The sequence below is a fragment of the Denticeps clupeoides genome, chromosome 1 (genome assembly GCF_900700375.1).
Source record: "Denticeps clupeoides chromosome 1, fDenClu1.1, whole genome shotgun sequence".
NCBI lineage: Eukaryota > Metazoa > Chordata > Actinopteri > Clupeiformes > Denticipitidae > Denticeps > Denticeps clupeoides.
This window is the reverse complement of record NC_041707.1, coordinates 8,041,282-8,069,052: the sequence shown is the minus strand read 5'-3', so window position 1 is coordinate 8,069,052 and position 27,771 is coordinate 8,041,282. Positions and strand designations below refer to the sequence as shown.

Sequence of the window (27,771 nt, the reverse complement as noted above, 5' to 3'; positions counted from 1 at the left end):
CCATGTCGAAAATTGTGAAATATGTTTTTGCCTAAGCAATGGTTGCATCATGTGGAGAGTATACAGAAGTACGAAACATCACACCATCAGAGCCTTCTAAAATGTCACCCATGGGTGACACAACTGACTCACCATCAACCTGAACCAACACGCAACATTTCAGGAAATAAGTTACTTAAGTTGCGTAAGAATCAATTAATCCATCAGTTATTAAAATGATACAAAGTGACACTCGAAAACATCTAATTGAAAGTGTTTTTCAAACAAAAATGCTTGTCTTAATTAATATAGTCTTCGAGAGCACACTATTGCCATGACCCTAGAAATGATTTATATGACAGCACCCGTCAGAAACACACTATGGTACTCAGACGCAGTTTCATAACACTTACTAGAAGGTTCCAGGTTACAAGAGACACCACACGACACGGATTTGACCAATTCCAGCTAAAATAGGCCTAGGCATTGTGTAGCTGGCTTTTTTTAAGAGGACAGGTGAATGTAAAAGAAGCAACAGATTTATGTCTCAAAAGGTAATTATTATTATTTTTTTTTACTTGTATGCATTTGGACCATCGCATCCAGACCACATGAAAAAGCTTTCTTTGTGTTGGCTCCACAGACCACTCTGCAGGGCTTCCCTTTCACAGCTCTATGGAAGCTTGTCCAGTTTTGCCATTTGTGGACAACGATGACAAGACACAAAAGCATGTTGGCCATAAATAGCTCTGACCAGCGGAGGATTGCTCACTGCCGGCAGATCAAATTCTCCAAATGGAGAAGCTGCGCCTGGCCCGAAGCCCAGCCCCGCTGGTGGAGCCGCGGCAGGCCGTGGTCGTCCAAACCCCTGGCTCCTGCCGGGACACGAGCCCTCCGCTCGCTCCAACAGTTAAAATGCCAGCGGAGCACAGGCTGCGACTCCACGGCAGCAAATCCAATTAGCAGGGACGAGATTGGAAGGTGCTGTCATGCGGCTGCTTCATTACCAACCTATAAACAGGCAACTGGTAAAGGGCCGAAGCCAAAACAATCTTCACAAAATATCCTGTTCCTTTCGAATAATTCAAACAGCTTAGCGTCGTCCTACCAAGTACAGTAAGCAGATAAACAAGCACGTTCAAGTAAGCCAGACATTTTTTTTTACTGTGTACATACATACTGCAGTATACAGTTGTTTGTAGTTCATATATTATTTAAATGAAAGTACATCATGCGTCTGTCTTTTCTTTTTTAGTTGTCTTCATGATGAACCACAGACCATGCAAACAACCCAACAGAGACATCCAGGTGTTTTCTGCCACATGGTTTTATTGCAAAGTGGCGACATCCGCCCCCCGATCTCAAAAACATGGCTCCACTTGTGGCTGCAAATGCAGATACTGCCGTCCTCAACAGATAGTGTGTGTGTTCTCTCTCGTCTCGGTGTTTATACGAACAGTAAGCGGCACTTCTCTCCTCCGACTCTCTTCCACCAGTAAGGCCGTGGCAGTACAGTGGAATACCCCTCAGTCCCCCTCCACCAGCCAAACGGGAATGAAAACCGTGGTTCGCGTCAGTCCAGGCTGACAAACACGGATATTCGTTTGTCAGCCGCTCGGCTTGTAGTGTGTACAAAAAAAAGTGCTCCCCCCCTCCCCTCCTCTCTTGCATAGTCTGAAGTGTGTGCCATGTCAAATAAAAGCTTAATTAGGTAGGACAAACAAATATGATATATTTAAATATGAGTGCAAAAGTGCTTGTTATCCGCCAGCACTGGGTAGTGTTTAACTTTCAAGGCATAAATAGACCGTATTCTCGCAAGCTTATGACATGGCAAAAGGAAAAGTGGTACTTTTTTTTGTATAGGGAGCATTACTTCTGTCTGGTATCTTTTTTTTTTTTGGCAACAAAACATTCCTTGAACATTCCTTGACAGTTTATATATATATATATTAAAAAAAAAAAAGTCAGGTGGCATTAAACTGGTTTTTGCATATGTTAATGAGATCGCCTTCACTGTGGAAAAGAAAAAAGGAAATGAACCAAAACCCAGAAAAAAAAAAAAAACCTAAAGCTATTCCTTCAGGATCAAATCATACGGACACAGCTGCTAAGATCAAAGCGCGGGAATCCGAGTGGCATGTCTTTACAACGGTCTTCCTTCCAGCGATACAACCACGTTGCCCCCCAGCTTCTCTGCCAGTGTAGAGCGGTCCTGAATGTCGTCTAAACCGTTAACTTGCCATTCGTGTTTGATACCTAAAATAAGACATACAAATTAGAACTATAATAACTAAATGCATACGAAAAAGTGTGTGTATTCAATTCAAATCTGTCCAATCGCATAGTGCAAATAAAGTCAAAATTTCAGGTCCTCATAACTTAATATATAAGATTCACAGATTGTATCACAGTGAAAACTGACTGACCTGTAAACTTCTTTTTAATGGCATCTTTAGAACTAGCGTATATCATCTTGCTTTTTAAAGGCGCTCCTTCGGGTGCCCTGTTATACAAAGGGCAGAATAATTATAATCACGTAACAATGGACTGAACATTAGTGAGATAGACATTCTCAACATGACACAGAAGCAACAATGTGTGATGTACATGAGTACAGTCAAGCTACGTACCAAAATATAAATACCAGATCTTCTTTTTTGGATTCTTTTGTTTCATAAGTGGCGTCATACAGGCCATATCTGCAGTCGTTAAGAGGCAAGAGCTTTACAAAGCAAGCGTATGGGTCATCCACCGTTTCCCCAATGTCACCAACCAAGATCTGCTTCCCCTCTTCCACAACAATCTTTTTCTTGTCCTCGCTGAGGCAGAACAGAACTGCCTTTTTGCGTTTCTTCACCTCGTCCGAGGTTGAGGATTTCCGCACCTTCATGTCATTGAATACCTTGATTACTTCGTCGTTCACTGTGACACCCGAGGCCTGTGACGAGGAGGTGGATGCAACACAAAAAATGTGAGGTATGGACACAAGGGGTGCATGACAAGACACTTTTCAGACCAGCTCAGCACCAGATGAATGACGTTAACAAAAACAAAATTGTATATGACACATTAAAAGCATTTTGTTACCCAGGTAAATAACCTTTGTTTTTATTAAGCATGTCTTACTAAAAATAATAATAATAACGAATAATAACCAATATTAATAGCGGACCTTCTCATGTCCACACACGACAGGTGTAGTTTCTTTTATTTCTACAGTCCACGGTGGGCGGTGTACGAGCACGTGACTTCCAAATATCATCCATTAAAAGCGCTACGCGTCGCCATAGTTCAATGTCCACAATTTCGAGGACAAGCTAATATTGGGGTTCCTGTTAGTTACAGACATCTGAAAGCACGGAACCAAACAAAGCTAGCCGTGAAATTACGGCCATGTGGCGCAGGGGCTCTGCAAATAGATGACCGGGCTGCGCAATGTTGCCAGGTCCGCTTATTATATGCGACATTACGCGTATTTTTCTAAGTTGCATAATTATGGAATTAAACAACTGTCTTCCACATACCAACCACCAGTCAAATTACAAAGTATCAGATGGGTGCCAATTATCGGACTTAATCTGGAGAGCCAAGTCCAAGAGTGCCAGCTGCTGTAAAATAAAGAATAAATCTGGACTACTATCCCTATCAAGACCTGGCAACACCGTCGGGCAGCGGGCACTGGTGTCGCGCTGTAGATCCAACCAAGCGCCCCACTACCTGAAATTCCCCGACAAAACTAATGACACTCGTCCCGGACTAGTGACACTATTTACGTTCTTCGAACGCAACATTTGGGACTACGCGTAGCAACGGTAGTACTCAGAAATTCGCGTAACTGTAGAAGTGGAGAGTTTTCGTGCAGAGTTATACGGACCCCCCTGGAGAGTTAAAAAAGAAAAAAAAACTATTAATGGACGCGCACGGCGTGACCTAAGAAACATCGGGCAACATTTACATTAAGCGGATACATCCTGCAAAACGCGTAGAGTAAAGAAACTACGTTTAAACTGAGTACCGTTATAAAGTAGCGGCTAAAATTAGGTTAAAATGGCCGCTCCGGGCTGCAGGCCCCGTGGCGATCCCCACGGCGGAGCCGCCGTCGGCCTGGGGGCCTCGGGGATGGAACTTTAGTTCTTCCCCACCGGCATGTGACAGACGGCCACACACACGACGCCCCCCCCCGGCCGCCAGGCCGGCCCGCGTCAGTTCAACTCCCGACGAGGGCGAATTAAACCGGAACCGGAGCATCCTGCGCACTCACCATGTCGTCCTGCGGTCGGTTCCGAAGTGAAGTCCGGGGACTGAGCCTGGGACCGTGGTGGCGGGCGGGCGGCCGGGAGCGCTGGAGAACGGGAGAGGAGAGGGGGGCACACGCCGCAGGGACGGGATTGGTCTCGGACCGGGCGAATCCACTGCGCGCCTGGCGGCGAGGGGACTGCGCGGCGCTGCAAGACCCATAAATAACGCGGCTTTCAACAAATCACGGCAGGTAGGCGACTCGGGTATTTAACAAAAATGCATTTATTTTAAATACAACACAATTTACACTATAAATGGAGACAAGAGGAGAGAAACGAACTGTAATTTACACACAACTCTCTAAACTGCTTTAGAACTAAAGACCAAATGCAGATTTTTACAAAAAAAAAAAAAAAAACCACACACAACATTCTATTTAAAAAAAGAAAAATATAAATAAACCAAGTATTCAAATTCAAAATTACTTCCTAAATAAATAAACCAAAGTGATACAAAAAGTAAATAAGACAAGTCAGTAGAGCACATTTTGGTTCCTATTTAGTGTTCAGTTGCTATAGGGACCTATAATGGTTGGTTTTATAAAAGATTATTTTGTACAATTCAGTACTATGAAAGAAAACAAAAAGCATGTTCCTTCCAGTTGCAATACTTAATTTATCAAAAGTACTCACACAAAGAAAATAATATATACAAAATAGTAGTCTATAAGTCAAAGTACTAAGTATAAATGGACTAAAAATATGTTCCAAAAATAAACAAAAAAAAAGATGCATGTCGTCCTGAGTCAATATGAATGAACATGACTTCAAAACAGTGCAATTTATTTTTTCTTCACAGCACAGTTTTAAATCCTGAATTGCCTTTGAAACGCAACAATATTTACATCACAACAATTTTCTGGAAAATATTACGCCACCAGCTGGTGAGAACAGTTAGTCCCTTATTTTGGTGAGGATGGGCCGACTGCATGCCCACTGTAATGTGTGTGTGGCTTCTGGTTTCTTGTTTTTCACACTCTGGGCCGTTTTGTGGGTGGGGTGATGCGGTCAGACAGGCCCAGCTTTGGAGCTCTGAGTGGAAGAAGGCCTGTAGTCTTATGCCAGCCTTTGCCTCATTGGTGCTACGAGGGTTGTATTCCAAGCAGTTGGAGAACATCAGTTCCACATCTTCAATGTACTCCACTGAGGATTAAAAATTAAACTATGAGCACAACAAGCACAGATCACACAGTTCATCTAAACCTGATTCTAATCATTCTTATAATATACATAGCAAAGAAAGAAAACTTACAGGCTGTGTTGTATTCACAGTTGTTTACTTTTTCCCTGATTGTGCTTAAAGCAATCGGCTTTTTGATGATGTCATAGTAGTCTGGAACCTGAACAAGAACCATATAACAAAAACACAAGTTGTAATATAGTTTTAGTATATAGTGTATATATACACTATATATACACTTCACAGTTAAATCCAATTATACTGCAGACTGGATTAAATCCCAATTCTGATTGGCTGGTAAGAGCGCATTAACATTTTATAATACACAGTGTAATACAGCTAGGCATGTTTAATCACCATTCTGAATTAGTGAGCCAACCATATGTTACTGAGCTAATCTATGTAAACATAGCAGCCTGCAGAAAGCAGGGCTGCAGGTCTAGAATGGAGGGGGGTAAGTTCCACTGAGGGAGAGGAAAGGTGTAAATAAAGAAATAATTAATTAATTAGTTTAGAAAGTGAGCTCTACCAACCTTACATGTGGACAGCTGAGATATATAAGTAAATTCTAAAATCTCCAGAGCACCATGCTGACAACATCTTTTTAGAAAGAACCTTTGCTTACTTTGCTTGTTGTGATATGAAGATCCCCCTACCTGATTACATTAGCATGGAACATGGTCATTTCTGGTGGCAAACATATTATTAATAGTGTCCTTTATGTCTTTTCCTACAGTACCTGGGTCCTGGACACCAGCTTTTTAAAGGGCCAGCTGTCCTCATGTCTGACCAGCTCCACAGTCATCTGCTCACAGGCGGAGAGCTCATGAACGCCCTGGTGCCTCCCTGAGCTGCGGCGGCTGGAAGAGGCATTGGTGGATGGAGCCAGCACCACCTTCGCTTTGGGAGAGACTTCTGCTGAACAGAAAAAAGAAGCAAAGCAGAGTGAGATTCAAATGAATAAATAAAATTAACAAACATTTACTAACGCATGACAATTTCAAAAAGGGTGTGTTGGAAATGTTAGACTGTTCCACCTGAACATGACATGTAACTCAATTACGTGCAAATAAAGTGGCAGGCAAACTGAAAAACTGCAGAACTGAACACTTAGCTAACATTTACATTTGTATATAATATTTAGGACATTTATGCCCATAGCCAGATGTACTTAAAGTCAGTAGTTATAGGGACAGTCCCCTGGAGTCAATCAGGGTTAAGTGTCTAAGCCGCTATGCTATGGAATCAGATTTGCGCCGAAAGTTTCACGTTCTTTCAGTTTCACTGCTGGATTTTCAGTCGCTCTGCTTCAGGATTCGGTTGCACTTCTGGCACAGTTCTCTCATTGGCCAGCAGGTTCCCGGAAGCTCAATCACTGCGAGATGTGCGAGTGGAATATTGGCATTGGTACCTGAACGTGCTCACCTTTTTGCACTTCAACTGTTACAGGCAGGTTTAACATTGTTTTCTTTCCCACCACTAATTACAGTAACTGATCTAAAGTCAATCTTGTATAAAGACCATAACATAGGTGGCTTTGAATTCGTGCACATCTAAAAGCAAAAATTGTGCACCATCATCAAATGTGATGGGTTGCACTACCTGCTGAAGGCCTCTTCCTCGACTCATTCTGGTTGGCCGAAGGGCTGGTCTGACTGGTGGATTTCCCTGATGTGCCGTTAGTCACCAGAATCTCTTGGCTCAAGCGTGCGCTAGATCGACTGCCTGCGCGGGGAGGAGGTTTGCTGTTGGATGCTGGTGTGGTGGTCTTCTTCCCTGAGCCCTTAGTGCTCCCTTTTCCAGATGAAGGCTGCTGCGGATTTCGAGGTGTGGAATGTCCCGAGTCACTCGGTTTTACAGTGGATCTGCTGGTTGTCCTGCCTCCTTTGGAGGCAAGAGGGAGCTTCACAGCACCTTTCTTGGGTACGCTGAGGAGAGACGATGGATTACTAAATCATACAAATCAACACATTAAAAAAATTCTGAGCCACACTCTTCAAAAATGAAAACTTCAACCCCCCCCCCTCACACAGACATTGCTTTTTGGCATTTCCTCAGTTTTCAACAAGTGAAAACTTTTTACTGATAAAATTCCATTCATGGAACAGTCCTAGATTAAAAGAAAGCTTCAATGAATGCTTGTAATCTAGGTCTAGCCTTGATCCATAAATGGGAAGACGACATAAAAAGCAGTATGACAGGGGACACGAACAAATGCGTACATCTCTTCTTCAGAATCCTCTTCAGATTCATGTTCTTCCTCCTCTTCAATCTCTTCCTCATTCTCTGAACCATTCACTCTCATATCCTCATCGGAGTCGACGGAGGAGCGCTGGCGGGAGTTGATGCGGTGCAACCGTTGCTTTGGACGACACTCTGGACAGAACCAGTCCTCAGAGGGGACGGCCTGATGAAGCAACAAGCAATCAAGTGATATAGACTGGTTCCAATCAGAAGGCCAGACCTTCTGCAATAATCACCTAACAGTATGAAATGCACACTTCCAGAAATGCTGACCAGTAGGTAATTAATAAAAGAGAAGGAAGAGTTTTATCGAATACAGTCCCATGTTAAAGATACCTTGAGTTTGGGGCGGATGCAGAAGATGTGATGGCCCCGATCACATCCATCACAAAGGAGCATGTTCTCAGCATCGCCCTTTCGTCGGCACACCTTGCATCGAGCATTGAGGATGGACTTGGCCCAGACCACACTGCGCTCCAATGTGGACAGATGTAGGAAGACTTGAGACAGGCTAGAGGAACTAAGAAGAGAGTCTCTCCAGCGCTCCTGAATCGTTCTGTATGGTCTGCCACCCTCACTGCCATCTGAAATAGGAGGGAGGGTGACAATTTTTTTTTTCTTTTATTACACACTTCTGCCTGTCTGAGCACATCTGAAAATACCATGAATTTTTACAATTTGGAAGAATCCCTTTAAGGCATTTTTATTCATTCATTCCATCCCACTTGGACAGTACTCACCATCCTTCTCACTGGACTGATCGTCATCTCTCTTCTTATCCTTTTTCTTCGTCTTGTAATCCTTCTTTAAGTCCTCGTCACCTGCGTGAGACATGTTGAAGTCATCAAACATTAATGGGACTACTCCTCAAAAAGCCTTGGTGCCCTGTTCTCCACTGTCTTACAGGCTGTGTTATGCAGTGAGTCGCGAGTGTCAACTGAGCTGGACTCACATCTGTTACTTACAAGCCAAAAGGTTGTGGAGCAAATGGCTAAAAAGTCCCTTGAGACGGAAAAACTAATAAAATCTGCATTCAAGGGGGTGAAGAGTTGACACATACCTAGGGGGGCTTTGAGGAACTTGCGCTCGATGCCCTGCTCAATGTGGGCTAATGCCTGTGCCAAGTAGTGAACAGTGTTGCTGACGGGCTGTGGGGTGCTCGCACTAGTGGAGGCTGTACTCACGGCCTCCATCTTCAGCTCTTGCAACCTGGGAAATGACACCAAAAGGTCAAAGGGAAAAATAAAACCTTATACTTTTCCCTTAACTCTTAACCCAGTTGTAAACACAGTGAGATCATTTTCCCACAACCACCACAGCAAACAGAGAAATTAACATGTTATACCTTCCCCCTAATATCAAGCACACCTTAACATCCAACACCTTCCTCCATTAAAGAAAGTGAAGTGATTGTCACTTGCGACACACAGCAGCACAGCACACAGTGCACGTAGTGAAATTTGTCCTCTGCATTTAACCCATCACCCTGAGTGAGCAGTGGGCAGCCATGACAGGTGCTCGGGGAGCAGTTCGGGGTGCTTTGCTCAGTGGCACCTCAATGGCACCATGGCGGATCGGGATTCGAACCAGCAACCTTCTGATTATGGGGCTGCTTCCTTAACCACTGCCCTTAAAGCTGGGCATACACTGTGCAATTTTTCCAGGCGTATGGCAAACACTGAACTCTAAATTATACGATGCACACTGTATGGTCAGATACTCTGATCTGCTACACCACAAGGCCTGTGGTCCACATCACGCAAGATAATCTATTATTATTGGCCCGGTGATATGAAGTGCTGATAACACACAAACTACAGATCCGGGATATGGGCAGCGGGCTGTGAGCTTTGACAACAATATGGTATGAACATGTCAGAAGCAATAGTGATGCAAAATGCATTTCAGCAATTTGTACCCTTTTGTGCGTAAAAAAAACAAACAAATAAATGTTAATAAATAAATAAATAAATAAATAGATGCGGCAGCACGTATGCCTACACTTTATAAAGTGGGGAAAATGTTCATTTATCACACTCTCTCCCCAGCTTTTCTCCCTGTTTGTCATTATAAGCAGCCGTTAAAAAGGCTTGCGTGTGTGTGTGTATTTGCCACGGCTCAACAAGCCAAGTTTCCATGTGCATCTGTTTGTACTTCAGTTATGGTTTTCATTAAAGTTCAGTGAAGGCCAAACCACACAACAGGCAATAGATTTCAAACAGATTTAATATGTTGCAGTCGGGCCAGTATCACCATAACACAGATGACCTCTCACCGGTCCTTGCCGCTCACTCGGTTTTCCACCTCCATTGGCTCCTCATCTTCATTAAGCTGGGTCGAGTTGTTATCAGGGCACAGAAGCTCGTAGTTACTCTTCTCCAAAGCTGCTCTCCAGGCATTTCTGTCCATCACCTGCTCGGGGAAACACAGGGGCGGGACAAAAACGTGTCACAAACAAGGCTTAGTTTAAACACAACTGTGTTCATTTGGTTAATGCTAATTAGGGGTGCATATTGCCAAAGATCTCGATATGCATCATGATACATGGGTCACAATACGATTAAATCACGATAAATTGTGATAATGCACATATTCTACAGTTCACTGAAAATTTAAAAACATGATGCTGTGATCGGATTCTTGTGTTCTGCGATTTCAATCTGCCTGAAATTTCAGGCAGTAATTCAAAGTACTGCCTGTAGTCGTAAGCTGATTTTAATCTGAACTGACCTAAAAAAAAAAACCCAAAAAAAAATGCTTCACCTGCTGGACTAAAGCTACCAATACAATATAACCACGTAAAATATTGCGATATATTCCGGTATCGATTTTTTTTTTAACACCCCTAGTAACACTCGCTTGTTACCAAGTGAGCAATAATTCTATATTTCATGCAAGTCATGGAATCATTCACACCTTAACAGATCCCAGCGTGCCCTGATAAATGCGGTCCTCGATGTCCAGCAGCAGGTCCCTCAGCCGGTTCTCCATGTGACGCTCTGCTGGTGCAGACATGCCCAGGGACAGAGAAGCACATTTTCCCTTCACCAAGCCCACTTTACTCTCAGCAGCTGACTCGTCTAAAGAAATCAAGAAGAAAAATGCCAAATGCCATAAATGTAAATGTGACCACAATAAATAACAAAAAAAGAAGTACCTTCCAATTGGAAATAAACATTTTGTGATTTCAGTCAGTATTATACAGAAATCATTGGAGTAATAATGCAGTATATTTTAAATTACATTCTAATAGGTATTTGTACAGTTAATTGTGAACAATATCTCAGGGATGGAATCAAAAATAGGTTTGCTGGGCTTCTGTGGTTTCATTACATCCAAATTAGAGAAGACCATCGAGTGGCACCTTGGTGGCTCAGGATTCTAACCGGCAACCTTCCCCTTCCTTACTTGCTATGCCACCACTGCCCTGCTAATATGCATTCCCCTACTCTGTCTCCCCTTTCACATGCTTTTTCTCAACCCTCCCATAAAAAAGTAGCTCCACTGACAATCATGGCTTCCAAATGCTTCACTGCAGTTTTTCGGGGTTTTTTTCAGGTCAGTCATGCGAAACTGAAGAACCAGTGGGTTCATTTTATTTATTTTATGACTTCATTTCCACGAATGCAGATATGATATTAGGGAATTGCTAAAACCTATACAAAACAAAAAAAAAAAAAAAATCATAATAGTAGACCTATAAAGTTGTTTAGCTAACAAAGTAGCGCAAGTTTACTTCAGTTGTGTATTACTTGTTTTATATAGCTGTTTTTCCCTAAAATTAATTAATTGGTCAATACAATACAAGATAGCTCAATAAATATTGGATCATGAATGTTTTACAGCGGCAACAGGTTTTGATATGTTTGATATGAGGATTGCTATGTACTAAACCAGGGTTTTTCTTCTTTCAACCTTATTTGGGGCAGGGTGTACAGCTGGCATTACCTGTGTAGTGGTACCGCTGCATAGCGCTTCCATCCAGCAGCTGACTGATTCGCTCCTTCTCTTGCACCAGAGCATCTTTCAGCGAACTCTCCCTGTGCCCGCGCAAGTTCAAAGCGCTCACCAACTCATCCACTGCCTGCATGGTGTCATAAAAAGCCCAGCGATTGGGCAGCAGCACTGGAGGGCCACTGACCGACGCGATCGTCACTTCTTCCTTGATGCCATTCTCAGTGGAGGCAGACAGGGACTCAGGCCTGGGCTGCAGCATGTCCTCGGTCACACCGAAGTAGTCGTCCTCTACAAAAAGTGCATTTGCTGAAGGGAAGAGCCAGTAGCGGCGATAGAAGCGGTCGCGGCCCAGGGGCAGGATATAAGTGCAGGCGGCTGCTTTGTGGATGCGCTCAATCAGCTCCCTTTCCCGCTGTTGCTGCTGCTGGATCTCCTCCGGGCTCAGGACTTCTCGCACCTCAGCTGGCTTGTCTTTAGGACTGGAGCCTTTTCCTGGGGAGCAGAGGTAAATTGCCTGATGCAAGATTTGCATTCAAATGTTCAAAATTGTTTGGTTTCCTTTGCTAAATGTTAGATTAGATGAGATGTTTTTATAGTCACCATACAAGTACACCATGATTACATTTAAAGCAAACCACAAAATACAACATAAAGCAAGCAGTGAGTGAAAGATGTTGATCAAGCATATGTATACAGTGGTACGGGGGGATATATACAGTAGAGAAATGAGATTATATATCCAGTTGACAAAGGTTTACAAGCCCGGTAGGCTTCATTTACTATTCATTTTACATTTACAGCACTTATCAGACACCCTTATCCAGAACAACTTACAATTAGTTACAGGGACAGTTTCCATGGAACAACTCCGGGTTAAGGGTCTTGTTCAGGGACATAATGGAAGTGTCATTTAAGTCTGTGACTTTGTGGTCTTCTGGCTAGCCACTAGGCTATTACGACCCTATTGACATTATTTCATATGTATTTCTCGTGAATAAGGAAAATCAGATCTGACATCGGAAACGAAAGACTGATTATTCCAGAAAACAAGTGTGTGTGTTCATAACGCAAATAGGAAAAGGTCAGACTGTAACCACAAAGGCCGTCTGGGGTTTTCCCCTTCTTAATGTTTTACCTATAAAATGGTTTTATTTTTGTCAATGAAACTAGCGATGAATGAGTCATAGCTTATTAAAATTCTTAGATTTTGTTGCTCCTACACGAACAATCTGTAACACAAAAGCACGTACTTTACAGTAATTTAACAACTCATAGACCAAACTCTGCCTGTTGAATTAAATGAGCTCATTTGATAGTATTGGAATTTAGAGACATCAATAATAATAATTGTAATGATACCTTTCTTTGCTGTATGATTGGGAGTAACCACCTCCTCCTCTTCCCCTGGGTGTCCCTGAGCCTCCTGACCTTCAGTGCTGGTGTCCAACTCCTCTGGACCCTCTCTGCACACACACACAAGGCAGACTTAACACAGGCATACCTTTAAACATGCTTGCTAAATGAAAGCGCATGTGTGTCTGCACGAGTGTAGATGTGTGCTGCTTACCCTGCTGCATGCTGCCCATTCCTGCCTTCCTCCTCCTTCAGCTTCTCGTGTTTTTCTTTCATTTTAAGTTCCTGTTCTTTCAGCTTCTCCTCCTTGCGTTTGCGAACCCTAAAGTTTGCAAATTCACAAGATGAATTAATTCAATGAAATTGACCTATATGTATAAAAAATATTGCCAAACCTCAAAAAGAATTATATTCTTTCAAATGGCTTATTTATATTATATCTGAATATTTTAATTAATTAATGTTTTTATATATACACACACACACACACACTTTATTTTCAGGTCATACTTGAGTGCATGCTAAAGTGCAGGCACCTTGATCTATTGTGGGTGTGTCTGAATACCTCTCAGCAGCCTCCTCCCTCTCTCTGCGATGTTGCTCAGCTTTGAGCTCACGGAGCTCCTGTTTGGCCTGTCGCTGCTCGTCCGCGTTGTCCTCGATGAAGTCTCGCGTAGAAACCAGAGTCAGTAGCTTCCCACACAGAGCATGAAGGATCTTCAGTTTCTCTCCTGTGAGAGAAAAGGCTCTGTTTTCACCACCAAAACTACTCAGCAATTCATTAATGACTAAGCAAAGATGAAATGTGTTTTCATGGTACTACTGGCCATCATGGGCAACAGAAGTAGATCCTTATTTCAGACAAGCGTAACTGTGTCTTTTATCAGACAGACACAGCTGCCAATGCAAATCAACAGCTGACAGCGAAAGCCATTTCATGTTACAGTTTAAAAAGAAAGTTCATCGCTTTTCACTATTGTTACAAACATTTCTTAATGGACACTTATATCAACAAGGAGGCCGAATAACTATAATAATGATAACTATAATAAAAATAACTTGTATACCATCTTACCTGGAAGCAGGTCGTAGACTGCAGTGCTAGAAAGCTTCTTCAGCAGGCCAGGATTGGAGAGGCGGAGCTCTACGCAGGGGTCATCAGTGGTGGAAAACCCACCCTGCTTCTGATAGCGGAACTTGGCATTGGTGGAGCTACAGTCGGCGCCAGAGGCCAGGATATGCAGTCGGAGGATTTCGCTCAGGGTGCAGCTATCCAAATCCAGCTGCTTCAGACTGCAGCCTGCGATGTAGAAGGAAGGACCATGAAAGCAGTGAGAAATGAAGGTTCTTTGGTTGGTCCTAAAACAGCAATCTGAATCAGCTCTGAGGAAAGCACCTTGGTGGAGCTGAGGCCAGGCAGCAGCCAGTGCTGCTACAGCACTAATGGCAGACTGTGTAGGGTCCGAATCATCATCCAGTGCCTCAGTCAGATCTGCAAAGAAAACAGACATCAGTAGGACAAAAAGGTAACCACGTCTCCTCAATTCAACAAAGTCCAATGGCCACTGTCCAATTGTACAGACCTTTGGCATCAGCCTCAGCCACCTGGTCCCGTGCCACCTCTTCCTGTTCCTCAGCAAGCGCCTGGAAGATTGCGGACATGAAGAAAAAGAGCAGTTCACAGAGTGGACCCTCTGGATCACAGCCCACCAGCGCCTCCTCCAGCACCTCTGAGGAAATATCCAGAACAGCAGCATTGTGTTCAGAGCAGATAACATAGTAAAACCACAGTATAGGATAAAGGGGACAGTCACATGTACACTACTACAAGTATAGTATAGTATAACTGCAACTACTCACAATAAAAGCGCATTTTTATCTGGGTTTTAAGATTGAGATTTCAGCTAACACTGCCACATATAAAAAAAAAAAATAAAAAAGGGGTGAAACTTTAATTCATGGCCACAAATAATTGATGCTGCATTTAGAGCAATTAAACCTTGAACATTTTTCCTTTGAAAGACACCTATATCTTACTCTGATGTCCTTGCTGAAAATGTGTCTGTGCTTAAAGTGCTTCACAGAGCTAAAATTAAAATAAAAAAAAGTTTTATGTTTTTTAAGGGTTTGAGCTTGATTACCATCTCTGCCTGATTATCCGTTTGCTGCTGCCTGTTGCTGAAAGGCAGCGGGGGGAGGGGACACTTGGCCAGTACATTTATCAATGCATATAATACGTTTTATTTTCAGAATTTAATATCTGTCATTTTACTCTGGCTCGCACGATAAATGAGTAGTCAGGTGATTTGTTTCGATTACCGCGAAAGTGGATGCTGAGCAGGTAAAACAGAGGCTAGCCGATGGCAATTATATTTTGGTTGCAGCGGGAAAAATACCGTTGACCATGAAAAAAAGACTCGTAACGCCTGCAAAAAGCACGTTGGTACAGTAGTCATGTTGGCTGGCATCCCCAGCCACAATGTCGGGCTTTTAAAAAGCTGTATTTGTTGGGCTTCTGTAACTTTTAAGGCTTGATTAAAGCTCTAATGAGTGACTATATCCACTCTGTATTTCTGACTGGTCCAGGCTACTCACCTCTCTGTCTGACTGCAACACACACACTTTCAAACATGCAAGAATATTTGGACCACGGCTAATCAGGGGTGGGCCCCTGCATAGAACCAAAAAAAAGTCTGCCAAATTGCCACTGTCACCTACCCATGGCGCTCTCTGTCTGAATCTAAATGGTCAGGTATTGGACCGAAGACCAAGTCTCACCAAGAGATATTCCTTCTGGGAACTCATCCTTCAGGTCAAAGAGTTCACCAAATGCTTGCAGAAACTCCAGTACCATCAGCGCATCACCGAACAGCTCAGGGGCCAGACGAGTATTCACCGGGTGAGGGGTGGGCAGCTCCTACAAGCATGATCATATATACATGTTGTATGTGTTGCATATGTTGCATTCAGCATCCGAGGTTACTTACAAATAACAGGTTTTCTGCAAAATAATAACAAAGAAACAAATACCAGTGGTATCAGAATTATTGTCTCTCCTTGCAAGGCTTAATTCTGACCTGGAGATCGTCACACTCCATGTCTTCTCTCGGTTTATTCCAAAGCTTCAGGCGTTCGGCATATTTCTTCTTCTCCTCTCTCAGTTTCTCTCGCTCCTACGTCAAAATTTGTGAATTGTGAGTTAAGGAAACATTAAATAGTTTGGTCTTAATTAATTTGCAGGCCATATATAAACTACAAGGCATCTTATGCATTTTGGTCTTAACACAACCTGCTCACCTTCTCTTTCTCCACTTTCATGCGTTCTTTTTCCTCCTTCATCAGCCTCTTTTGCTCCTCTTTCTTCCGCTCGCGATCCTCCCTTTCCTTCTTTTTTGCCTCCCAAAGGTCCTCTTTCTCCTTCTTCAGTCTTGATTTATTGCCTGCCAAATGAAAAGGAACATTACAGAGAAACAGACCACATGCCAAATGCAGTCATGTACGTTGTATTCTTTTGGTAATACAGCGTGAAGAATATAAAATACATTAAAAAGTGACATACATTGCTACATAACGAGAGACTCACATTATGTGTACATTAGAAACTGTGCTCTAGTGTGCTTTACACACAGCAAAAGGGAAATGAACCCAGGAGAGTAAAGAATGTCAGTACCTGCTCTTTCTGGGATAAAGAGAATCACTTTTTCCACATTTTGTTATGTTACAGCCTTGTTTTTATTTGGATTAAATGAATTATCCGACAACTGGAAAATTTACTTTTGGTAAATTTATTAAAAATAAATACAATTCTTAAGAATTACAATTATCCAAGAATTCTAAGGGGGGGAAAAATTTGTCAAATTTGGAATTGGAATTTGGAACATAAAAGGTGGAATAAGTGATTCACCGTGAATACTTTCTAGGTGAGCTGTATGTTTAACTGTGAGACAATCAATAAAAAAAACCCAGGACTGGACAGTCTCTCCTACCCATGGTCATCATCTCCTGTTTGTGTTGCATGAGCTGAAGCTTCTCCTCAGCAGCCCTCATCATGCACTGGTGGTCTGCAAAATCAATCTGTAAAACAGCATGATTTTTCAGAGCTAATCAAAATAAACTTAAACAATTTTGACCAGAGGGGGAAAAAAAAAATTCTTATGGTTCAAAACATGCAGGGTGACTGAAATGACGCGTGGGCATAATAAGAGTGTGCAGAATAATGACATGTATACACAACACTGAGCTCGTCACCTGTCCAGGTGATGCATCATGTGGTTTTCTGACCCGCCCCTTCCCAGGAGGACTAAATGCAAAAACTGGAGGACCGTCTGGGAAAACCTGAGCGAAGTTCTGTTCAGAGAGATGATAATGCGCCACTGTGGATGCCTGAGGATGAAAGTCAGGATTTCAGTTCACACTTTGTAATGTCGTCTACTTGGTAATAAGATCAAATATAATGTTTAAATCAAACTGTTTTCTACGATTTTTTCATTGCTCTTGTCATTATACATTTTCCTCCCTTGCATGTACGTTCAAAAAGAAATGAATCAAAAACAAGACTACGGACCTTGAGTCTGATTATGCCATTCTGCAGCTCACAATGTTGTTTCAGCAGAAGTTTCAGTCGGTCTCGAGTAAATACATTTTTCTTGCGGCTGCAGGAGATAAGAGGAATTTTTGGATGCAGATTTTCATTTTAGTCATGAGCTTGTTACGAAGATAAGAGTATCCTACACCTGACACAAATAAAGTACCATGCAAAAATATTATCTTTTTTCCAGGGTAATTTGAAGGTTATTGACATTGAGAAACACTGCAGCACAGCACACTGTACACCGAACTGTGTCCTCTGCTTTTAACCCATCGCCCTTGGTGAGCAGTGGGCAGCCATGAAAGGTGCCTGGGGAGCAGTGTGTGGGGACGATGCTTTGCTGAGTGGCACATTGGTGGCTCGGGATACAAACTGGCAACCTTCCGATTACGGGTTGGTTTCCTTAGCCGCTAAACTGCGGTCTGTATTGTATATATTATGTTTACTACTATTTTATTTGTTCGCTATTCAAGTCTTTCTTATTTCCTGTCTTAATTATATGACTCACATTGAGTCAACTGCACCTAATGTCATTGTTCCTTGAGAATGGACAATGACAATGAAGATTTATCTCAACGCACTGGGCAACAAGAAAACCTTGAAAAAACTGGGAAATCTCACTTCATTTGATTTGCTTTGACCAGCAAAGTTTCACAGCTATGCGTTTTCATGGGCTGAACACAATATTTGAAGGAAGATGGATTCTGCTGGCTCTTCTTCCTGCTTTGACCAGAGAAGAAAGTCAATGAAAATATATTTTAAACTCTAGTCCAGTGAAATTTAAAACACTGCCTAAAGCACAGACCTCGGGGGCGATGTTATAGTGATCTCGTCATCACTGTCGCTGATAACAATGGAGTCGCCCTCCATGTGATGCTTGACGTCGCCATTCATAGTGCCATTTGATTGGGGTGGTACCACCTCCATGATTTGACAGTACTGCCTGTGGAACACAGGTTAATTAAGAAAAAAATAAAACAATAATAATTTTACATTTAAAGTCAAAAATGCGTTTGTGTAAATGACAAAATCACATGCTTACAGTACAAAAAGTTACAAAAAAAATGTTCCATAGATGTTTTGGATGTGACTTTCTTGGATTCTTCATAAACGTAAAAATAAACCAACAAAAATGTAAAAAAAAAAAAAAAAAAAAAAAAAGCAGCACAGAATAATTTAGAAAAGCAAATGTTTTTTCATGGACAAGAACAAACTGCATACACAATCTGTCCCTTTCGAACCCCGTATCTCCCCTGCTGGGGCTCCATGTTGCTTCATGTCTGGCTGCCTCTGCTCAAGCCATGATGATGTGATGTCTGGAACTACTCCCTGTGCGAGGGTAGCCAATCAGTGAGACTTGCTTTGGCCCCACCCACAGACTTGTTTTAGCTCCACATGGCAAGGTCAGCTCATGATGGCTGACTGATCTCGCTCATTAAGGAAGAGGGACCCATGACTAGAGCTACACTCGAGGCTGCGGCGGGAAAAATCTCACACAATCCCTCCTGTACGTCTATGTTGAGAAGAGCGAACCACGGGTGGCAGAGTGTGCATAATTCAAGGCTTGCACATAAAGGGCTCTGCCTGCGAGAGGCATGTAGGCACTTGATATCCAGTCATATTGCTGAGCTCCACCACAAAACCAATTCAACAACTACTCTAAATTGGACATTAGCGACACACTAGGAACAAGGCATGTTGATGCTGGACTAGACACCAGAGAAATGTTTTTATTATTATTATTATTATTATTATTATATGTAATTATATGTAGGCCATTAAACCACAACACACCATGCATGAAACTACTTCTGTTAAATAATGAACAGAAAAGAACAGCTAAATCAGCCTTCAGGCCACTGATGTAACAAAGTGGGAAGCTGTAAACCGACCTGGCACCTGAATGGCCCACAACATCCACCATCTCCCCAGGAAAGAAGCGCTCCTTGACGTAAGCGTACACATCATCGCTGACCTCGTGGAGTCGCGTTCGCTGCGTGAGAGCTGTGATATGAAGCAGTGGGAGCAGCAGCGCAGACGGGAAGCTCTCCAAGCTTTGCCGGGCCTTCTTCTCGCTTTCCAACGCCTCCTGGTAGGTCAGACCGGCTTTACCCGTCACGGCACAACTCCAGACCAGACTGTTGCATAGTATAGTCCGTTCAAAGAATTCGCTACGGGGAGAAAAAAAAAAAAAAAAAAAAAAAAAGGGAATTATGAAAGATATGATTTCATAGTACTCATCAGGTTTCACTGGTAAATTGACCAACATCCGTAGTCAAAAAGTGTCCTGACTATTGGTCGTATTTTAAAGAACAAGCAAGCACTCATTCATCAGACCAGAGTGGGCAGCAGGTGAGGTCAGGTGGCTTGGCAAGCCGCCCCACCACACGCCACCACAGAAACACAATCGTCATTTACCACAGTTCCACACCGGACAACTAACTAACAGGATCATCATTATTTCAAAGTGTGTACAGTTATATCTGGAAAAATAAAACTCTAGATAAACTGGCTGTAAAGTACCATATTCGTTTTTTTAAGAAGATTTGTTTAAAAAAAAATTAATAAACCTTTAGGGATTAACAATATAAGTGTCGATATAGACACAGTTTGACGCCCAGGGAGTTCCGGGAGGACTGGGCCTGGAGTTCAGGGTGACAAAGTGCGGCTAGCGGCTAACACGCAGCTAGCGGCCGGGCTATTTACACCTGCCGCCCCGGCCACGATGCCCCGTATCCGGCTCGCAAACACAGCCCGGGCCGCGACGGTCAACATTTACGGCCACGGCCGGATTTCTTTCAGCGACACTGGCCATTACTTCAATAATAAAACTTTGGTCGTCCCCGCCTGTCATTTTTGGGTTTATATAGATTTTTATTTTCTTTTTTTCCCCCCGGGGCAGAGAAATAGAAAGCCAGACTTACTCGTACGTCCTGAAGATTTCGTGTGTGACTTTACAGAGGAAAACTTCTTCGTCTGGGTCCAGGTCGGCCGGGGGGTTCTGCCGGATGAATGGCTTTTTGTGGAGAAGCGGCATCTTTCTCTCTCTCTCTCTTCTGTTCTGCCCTCCGCGGGACTTTCGACAGGAGGGAATAAAAGAAAAACAAAAAAAACAACAAAAAAGAAGTCATAAACGCGCGAGCGGACAGTCGAGCGAGCGCGCGGAATGAAAGTGATCGTTTGCGAGAAGTTTCAGGAGGAAATCCACCCTTTGTTAGCTGGTGACACGCTTCCCAGTTCACGCGCACACACACACACGCACGCAAGTGACGTTAAATCCTGGCCGCACGAAACGTGCTCGGGCAGCCCTCTTTCCCGACGCGGTCGACGGTGGAGGCCGAGCGACGCTTACCAGGCGGGCGGCCGCAGAGATAATCCCCCCGCTCGACGGAACAGAGGAAGTCCCGGGTTTTGCCCCACTTACGGCGGCGGGGAAGCAAGTTTCAGGTCCGCTCTAGTTCCGACGAGGAAGCGCGCGAGGGGGGCGGCGCTAAGCGGCTTAATCCCGTCGCCTGATTGGCCCGCCGTCCCGCTACTCGCGGCGCCGGAGCGCGCGGGGCGGACGCTGACGTTGTCGTGGGGCGGGTCTGCCCCCCCTGGTACCCCCAAGTTACACCGCTGTTTGGACAGTTACGCAGATCCCGGGGTGGTAGCAGCCTGGTGGGCAACACACTCGCCTCTGAAGGAGAAGACCCAGGTTCAAATCCCACTTACTACCATTGTGTCCCTGACACTTAACCCTAAATTGCTCCAGGAGGGGACTGTCCCTGTAACTACCGATTGTAAGTCACTCTAGATAAGGGCGTCTGATAAAAATAATGTAAATGTAAGACCACAAAGTCACAGGTTCAAACGTCACTTACTACCAACCCTGACAATTGCTTCATCTAGCGACGCCCTTATCCCTGAATAATAATCTAAAGGGGGAAGGATTTCATAACAGAACATTGGAACCAGTGGTGAGTGTAACAGGGACAATAGGGGGAGTTGCAAGTGATGATCGGGTTGTTCAGATTGTTTTGAAAGAAGGAGATGAATTCTTTGCAGAGGTCATTGGAGGGGGTCAGCGATTGATGGAGTTTATGACTGGAGGAGATGAGAGATGATAGAAAAGCGGGTTTTGGAGAGGACTGATTGAAAGCATTTCTGGACAAGAATGTCTGCTAAATATCATAATGTAATGGTCAGCAACTGTTGCAGGTTGTTCGTCTAACAAGTGATTTGCACAATACATAAAATGTAAATTATGCTGAATAAGACCATTTTTTAAATTGTCAAGCAGTTTCAGCTTAGTTTTAGTTTCCCATCAGCCACATGTTTACATGAAACACTATCCCAGTTTCATAAAGAAACTGAGTGTTAAATTTCAGTTTCATGAAGGCTAATTTGTTCCCTCTACCTACAATGGTACAATGTGGGACAATGTTCCAGCATGTTCTATAGCCAAATGACAAAAACTCTTACTGTTTTTAGATAACAATCTACTTTTCTGCTTCCTTCCAGGCAATCTTTAATAAAAAATTTATTTGTTATTTGTAATACTATAATATCAATTTTCAGTGACAAAAAGTGTCTAAGCCATCAAGAGAAGTTGAACATGTTGAATGGACGTTACTCTAACCACCAATAAATCTCCAATTTGGATCATGCAAGTGGCTGTAAAATAAAGACAAAAGAGGCCTCTTCCCAGATAATTATTATGTCCTACCAAACTTCCTGTTTCATGGACACCAGGGAGACAACTGTACATCCAAATCACAGAATTTTATATAGATATAATAATGTTTATTGTATGACATATTTACTACAGCTTGTAGCTTATATGCAGTAAGGAATCCACTAATAATGGTTTGTGTAACACCATATTTTTTCTGATGTAATGTAGTGATGTAAACTTCTGTACTGTTGTGTCAAAGTACTCTGTAGAGGTGTATTTCTTTTAATGAGTCAGGATCACATTTTCGGTATTTGTCATAATTCAAGCAGACTTCCTCAACCCAACCGCTGATGTCCACCACCTACAGTGAAACAAAGAGCAAACAGCAAAATGTCAAGATACATGCAACAACATAACCATTTTCAACATAAAATGGAAAGAAAGTTTAATTCCATACTATACATTTAAAAATGAGGTTTGGATGTTTTATGACCATGTACCACCAGGTGTCCAAAAGGACCAGACCAATTTCTTAATCAAAATACACATCTAATGGCAAAATTGCATTAAGTAATTAAAAACACGAAAAATAATACACTTATGTATTCATACAGTGTAAGTTTGGGCATTGTAAGTATCAAATCAAAGTTTTTTTTTTTAAATCAAATGACATAAAACATCTTTCTGTCAAAGTTAAAAATTAATTGAGGAAAAACATCAACCAAACCAAATATACATTAGATTTAAAGAGAAAGCATTGAGTGATAAAAAAAATATTGCAGGACTGTGGGCCTGTTCTGAATGACTGCAGGCTGCTTAAAATCTGTTGGTGGCTTGCATTTGTCCTCCAGGCTAGACTCTAGTGGTTCAACAATCTGTTATTTTTTTTTCATTCTACTTACATTATTTATTTTAAGTTTAGTGAGAGAATCTCGGATGCTCGGGACTGTCAGCAACAGTGCCTCTCTCTTGCGGAAGTGCTGTCTGATACAGTCCCACGCCCTGTGAAACCACACAAATTATGAGCATTTTCAACTTGGATCACAATCAACAAACGAGATTAATACATTTTTTGTTACATCAGTATTTACTTAATTTGGTCGCTGGGATGCAGAAAGTACTCAAAAACATTGTTCATGATGAGAACATCAGTTTCTTGCAATAGCGAGACTTGAGAACAAATATCTGCATGGATGACCTGCAAGAGGAGGAGAAAACATATACAATAGAAAAGGGTGTCAGAAATAATTTAGAAAGTTAAGTTAGCTGGAAAGCAGAAATACAGAACAGCAACATGGATTACAGACGCTGCAGAGCAAAGTTACCTCAATTCTGTCACTGAAGCCATACTTTTCCACAGCCATATTCTGAAGGTGCACAAATTCAGTGCTTATTTCCACTCCAACTAGCCGTGCAGCTGAGCTGTACAGGTATCCCTGGATCAGGGCAGAAGGAACAAATTAAAGGTAAAGGTGACAGGGAACACAAAATCATGTCTCTCTGAAAGCAACCACATTAGCAGTCAACAAAATTAGACATTAAGTTACCCCATAGAGCACAGCGCCAAGCCTAGAGCCCACATCCACCACCAGTCTTCCAGTCAGGTCAGGCAGAACTTGCTGGAAAATGAACTGCAGCTCCGGAATGGAAAACGAGTGGGAAATGAAATCTGAAATGGTGGAAGTGTCTTTAATACCATCCAGCCTATGCTACGTGAGGACAAACTGACAGAGGTGAGATTAGACCTGCGCCTAGTGGACTGGATTACAGACAATCTGACTGGAAGAACATGGTCAGCAGTACAGGAGTCCCACAGGGGCCAGTACTCTCCCCATTCCTGTTCACCCTGTACACCTCCAACATAACTCGGAGCAGTGGCATGCACAGAAATGAACAGATGATTGGGTGTATAAGGAATGGACAGGAGGAGGAATACAGGACACTAATCCTGGACTTTGTGTCATGGCGTGACTCTGCATCTTAACACCCATAAAACAAAGGAGATCGTGGTGGATCACAGGAGGTCCAGGCCACGCGTTCAACATCTGCAAAAAACTGCAGCAGATGTTTTGCCAGACCGTAGTGGTGAGCGCCCTGTTCTATGCAGTGGGATGCTGGGGTGGACAAAATGGGCTTTGAACCGGACAGACAGAAAAGCTGCGTCAGCGGCGGGATGCTGTTGATGTCCTGTTCCACCTGAGAAGGCCCTTCCTCCCCCAGGCCATGAGACTCTTTAATTCCAGGAAAACAATCATCTCACCATCCACACCCACAGATTTAGCTTTTTGCACTGCAGCTCTGCACCACACGCAGCACCTTAATTGCACGTGTCTTTGCATTACCACAAGCATATTGACCGCACAGACAGACCGTGCAAGCAACATCTCTCAAGTTCCCATTGTTTACATGTCTACAAGGTGTGTACTATGTCTGCTTTGTCCACAATGTGTGTTCTATGTACACTCTATCCAGTGTGAACCAACAAACATCCAACCCACAGGAGATCGGTATAGAATTGTCAAAATAAGGTCATAATTATGACTGCTCTCATTTGAACTTGTCCTGTAATGCCTGCTGTTCCACAAGGTGGCACATTAGGATCAGATGGAGCCGAAGATCTTTGCCTGAACCTGACGGGTTTTACACTATCGTGGTAAATGAGCGGTCAGGTGATGCAATTCGACTAGTGAGAAAGAGGCAAAAATGGTGAGGAGGTGCGGAGTTGAAACGGACACTTCTTTTGGATCATGTTTTGGTTGCACCAGCAATGAAAGCAATGTCTGGGGTGTGGGACAACTTTGACAATGATGTTAATAAATCTCTGGGACCACGCAATGGAGACGGTGCCTAACCGCCCACCTACACTAAACTGTGTCTAACAATTTACATCCAGCCCGGCTCATTTCCTTTTCTACGATGTGCCTTTCTCCGAAGTGGCAGAGCAGTGTGTGGGGACGGTGGTTTGCTCAGTGGCACCTTGGCCGTTTGGGATTCGAACAGGCAACCTTCCGATTACTGCTCTGTTTCTTTACACGCTAGGCCACCACTGCTGGAAACTGTGAATTTCCTTCTGGGATAAATAAAATCAAATTACACTGGTTTACAAAATTTTTTTTTTGTGAGTTGTCTAATATATTTCTGCTGATTTAACATGTTTCTGGCCCACAGAACACGAATATGGCATCAGTTTTTGTAGATGAGGTCAGGTTTTTCAGCCAAGTTGATTTTATAATCAACTTATAATTTTCTGTCCCGGTAAATTTTCATTTACCACAAAATTAACTTTATATATGCAAATTGTATGTTCAGTCATCACTGTTCAAAACTTGGGGCTTAAATTTCCTTTTCCTTGAAGTTCTGGAATGTCCAGCGGCAGAGATGTCTCTAGTCAGATTCCAACAGTAGTCCGCCATCATTACTGCATCCCACCGACCTGATGCTCATGTTGCATCCAAGGTTCCTGAAAGCAGTCAACATATTCGTGACAAGTTCCGTGTAGTTAGGGGCCTTATTGTTGCCCAGAAAGTTTTTCACAACCATAACAAAAGCCTTCCATGCTTCCAGCTCCACTTCGTTCATTGACTTTTCGAACTGAGGATCTGTGATGAGCTGACGGATTTGAGGACCGTCAAAGATGCCAGCCTTTAACTTCTCAATGGTCAATCCTGGAAAAGCCTGGCACAAGTAAACGAAACAGCCACCAGCTTTGTCCAATGCTTTGGTGAACTGCTTAATCAAACCAAGTTTGATGTGCAGTGGTGGGAAGAGTATCTTATCTCTGTCCACCAGAGGGTTGTTGATGACGTTCTCTGCTCTGCAAGGCACCAATTCCTTCCGTTCAGGCCAGTCCTTCTGTATGTAATGATGAGTTCTGTCCCTAATAGTTCGGCAGATGATTTTGACAAGCTGAGATCACAAACTAGATCATTAAGCCCCATTTGAGAATAAAAAAGGTTTGGCGCACCGCTTTCATCAACCACATATTCTTCTTCATTTTCTTCAACAATGGTCGCTAATTACAGGAAGTTCTCCAAAGACAGGTATTGGGATTTCATCGCAATGAGCTACAGGACGACATGCTGATTCAAGATCAGGATATGTCAGGTTGTTCCGTTTTTTCTGTTTATCCCAGTCACATCAATAGCACAAAAGTAGCAATCAGTGTCATGGTTTCTCGGCTCCCTCCAGACCATGGGTATTCCAAACTTCAGACAACTCTTATGACCCTTGGTCCACTGACGCAGATGCTCAGTGCAGTTTTTGCATACCATGTGTGGTGCCCAAGCTTTGTCTTGGTCACCTAGTGCCATACTGAAATAAGCAAGGTATGCACGCTTTACGAAACTTGTGATTGGTTTCCTGTTATGAACAAGAGTGTATTTGCCGCAAATGTAACAGAAGACATCAGGCTTATTTCTGCAAGATCTTCTTAATTATGCCATCACATTAACTTTGAAACTCTAAACAACAATATTTGTAATATGCAGCAACAACATTAACAACTATAAATGAGAAACACACACGCACGCACACAATGTAGTTTACGTAATGCTTTGCATGGCATCAGTTTATCTAATTTCGACAATAGATCAAAAAGTTGACCTGGTAGCGAAAAAAAAATGTGATTTTTGGATTTAGCGCATCAAAATGATCCTAGATCAGCTATAAAAAGTTTGACCTTTTTTTCACCGTTGACCAGATTTATTCATGTTTTGCAAACTGTAAGAATGCTGGATTGGGCTTCTGGATCCATGCTGTGTAAACACTCACCTAGAGGAGCTGTGCTGTGAGATCCACAGCCGAGACAGTAATTGCTGCTCATTTTGCCTTCCTCACAAAGAGCATCCACTGCTTTGTCATCGTAAAGGAAGGCATCTACATGCACAGTGGGCCTGGGATTCTGCATTGTCTGCACAGACATGCAAGCATGAAAAGACAACTGCTCACCCAAATACAGTTGAGTCAAAGCTGAAATGTTAGATTTTTTTAAGCGATTATAACATTGCCAGATTGCAACTGCTGCATCCCTATGCAAAGGCATAGCAAAATATCATGCAGCGTACTTTCTGAATGGTCAGTGACTCCGAGGACAGCACAGCCTCCAAGGGAAGACAGCTCCTTAGGTCATCTGCAATGCTCTTAAGGATCACTTTGTTATTGTCGTGTATACAGTCGTCCAGGTCATCTAAGACAAAATGATATTAATATAAATGTACATTTTGAAAAACAAACCTAAATATATATTTTGCACAGAGAACGTCCAGTTACCTGAATGTTTTAGCCATTCGAGCAAACTCGGTAACTCTCGAGGCTCGACCTGTGATACGATGCGCAGAATCTCCTTTCTGGCGTCCGAGCAGTTCATAATCCACAGTTGCGAAACACTACCACCGCTCCACACTGAACAGCAGACGCATCTCAGCCACGTTCTTCTGTTTGGTACGAACGCAACTTCCTGTGCATACTGTACGTCGTGACGTCACTGCGTCCAAAACGCCCCGTGCCCCCGTTT

At 42.9% G+C, this 27,771-nt stretch overlaps 3 protein-coding genes across 3 annotated transcripts; all 3 read right to left on the bottom strand.

The window, feature by feature from the left end:
• Window positions 1-1,288: 1,288 nt before the first annotated feature.
• On the bottom strand, window positions 1,289-4,399 carry cfl2 (cofilin 2 (muscle)). Its single transcript, XM_028999146.1, has 4 exons — window positions 4,244-4,399; window positions 2,613-2,920; window positions 2,409-2,485; window positions 1,289-2,238 (listed from the first exon to the last, which is right to left on the bottom strand). Exons 1-4 carry the CDS (start codon window positions 4,244-4,246, stop codon window positions 2,126-2,128), a joined length of 501 nt encoding a protein of 166 aa, XP_028854979.1. The 5' UTR covers window positions 4,247-4,399; the 3' UTR covers window positions 1,289-2,125.
• Window positions 4,400-5,116: 717 nt separating this feature from the next.
• Window positions 5,117-21,090, bottom strand: baz1a (bromodomain adjacent to zinc finger domain, 1A). The gene is given in 29 exon segments (XM_028999111.1): window positions 5,117-5,304; window positions 5,307-5,423; window positions 5,533-5,620; window positions 6,200-6,378; window positions 7,063-7,388; window positions 7,683-7,867; window positions 8,041-8,288; window positions 8,445-8,525; window positions 8,765-8,913; window positions 9,980-10,116; window positions 10,621-10,784; window positions 11,653-12,153; window positions 13,021-13,124; window positions 13,229-13,336; window positions 13,580-13,745; window positions 14,090-14,314; window positions 14,411-14,506; window positions 14,598-14,744; window positions 15,793-15,931; window positions 16,092-16,187; window positions 16,312-16,454; window positions 17,001-17,088; window positions 17,263-17,397; window positions 17,579-17,666; window positions 18,224-18,325; window positions 18,408-18,545; window positions 19,495-19,773; window positions 20,527-20,678; window positions 20,955-21,090. Coding segments are annotated over 28 exon segments (4,395 nt in total). The 5' UTR covers window positions 20,640-20,678; window positions 20,955-21,090; the 3' UTR covers window positions 5,117-5,251.
• A 1,280-nt stretch (window positions 21,091-22,370) lies between these two features.
• On the bottom strand, window positions 22,371-27,769 carry LOC114794758 (uncharacterized). The gene is made up of 8 exons (XM_028987526.1): window positions 27,528-27,769; window positions 27,323-27,444; window positions 27,030-27,168; window positions 23,807-23,928; window positions 23,585-23,695; window positions 23,351-23,457; window positions 23,162-23,261; window positions 22,371-22,620 (listed from the first exon to the last, which is right to left on the bottom strand). Exons 1-8 carry the CDS (start codon window positions 27,622-27,624, stop codon window positions 22,513-22,515), a joined length of 906 nt encoding a protein of 301 aa, XP_028843359.1. The 5' UTR covers window positions 27,625-27,769; the 3' UTR covers window positions 22,371-22,512.
• Window positions 27,770-27,771: the final 2 nt, after the last annotated feature.

What these genes read in the sequence shown, in the direction of transcription:
- cfl2 (XM_028999146.1), bottom strand. An exon ending in GATCTGGTATTTATATTTTG is followed by an intron (nt 2,486 to 2,612) that starts GTACGTAGCTTG and finishes TTTGTATAACAG; the next exon opens with GGCACCCGAAGGAGCGCCTT. An exon ending in CATTAAAAAGAAGTTTACAG is followed by an intron (nt 2,239 to 2,408) that starts GTCAGTCAGTTT and finishes GTCTTATTTTAG; the next exon opens with GTATCAAACACGAATGGCAA.
- LOC114794758 (XM_028987526.1), bottom strand. Translation starts at nt 27,624, where the DNA reads ATGAACTGCTCGGACGCCAGAAAGGAGATTCTGCGCATCGTATCACAG. An exon ending in TCACAGCACAGCTCCTCTAG is followed by an intron (nt 23,929 to 27,029) that starts GTGAGTGTTTAC and finishes CCACCATTTCAG; the next exon opens with ATTTCATTTCCCACTCGTTT. An exon ending in TTGGCGCTGTGCTCTATGGG is followed by an intron (nt 23,696 to 23,806) that starts GTAACTTAATGT and finishes GCCCTGATCCAG; the next exon opens with GGATACCTGTACAGCTCAGC.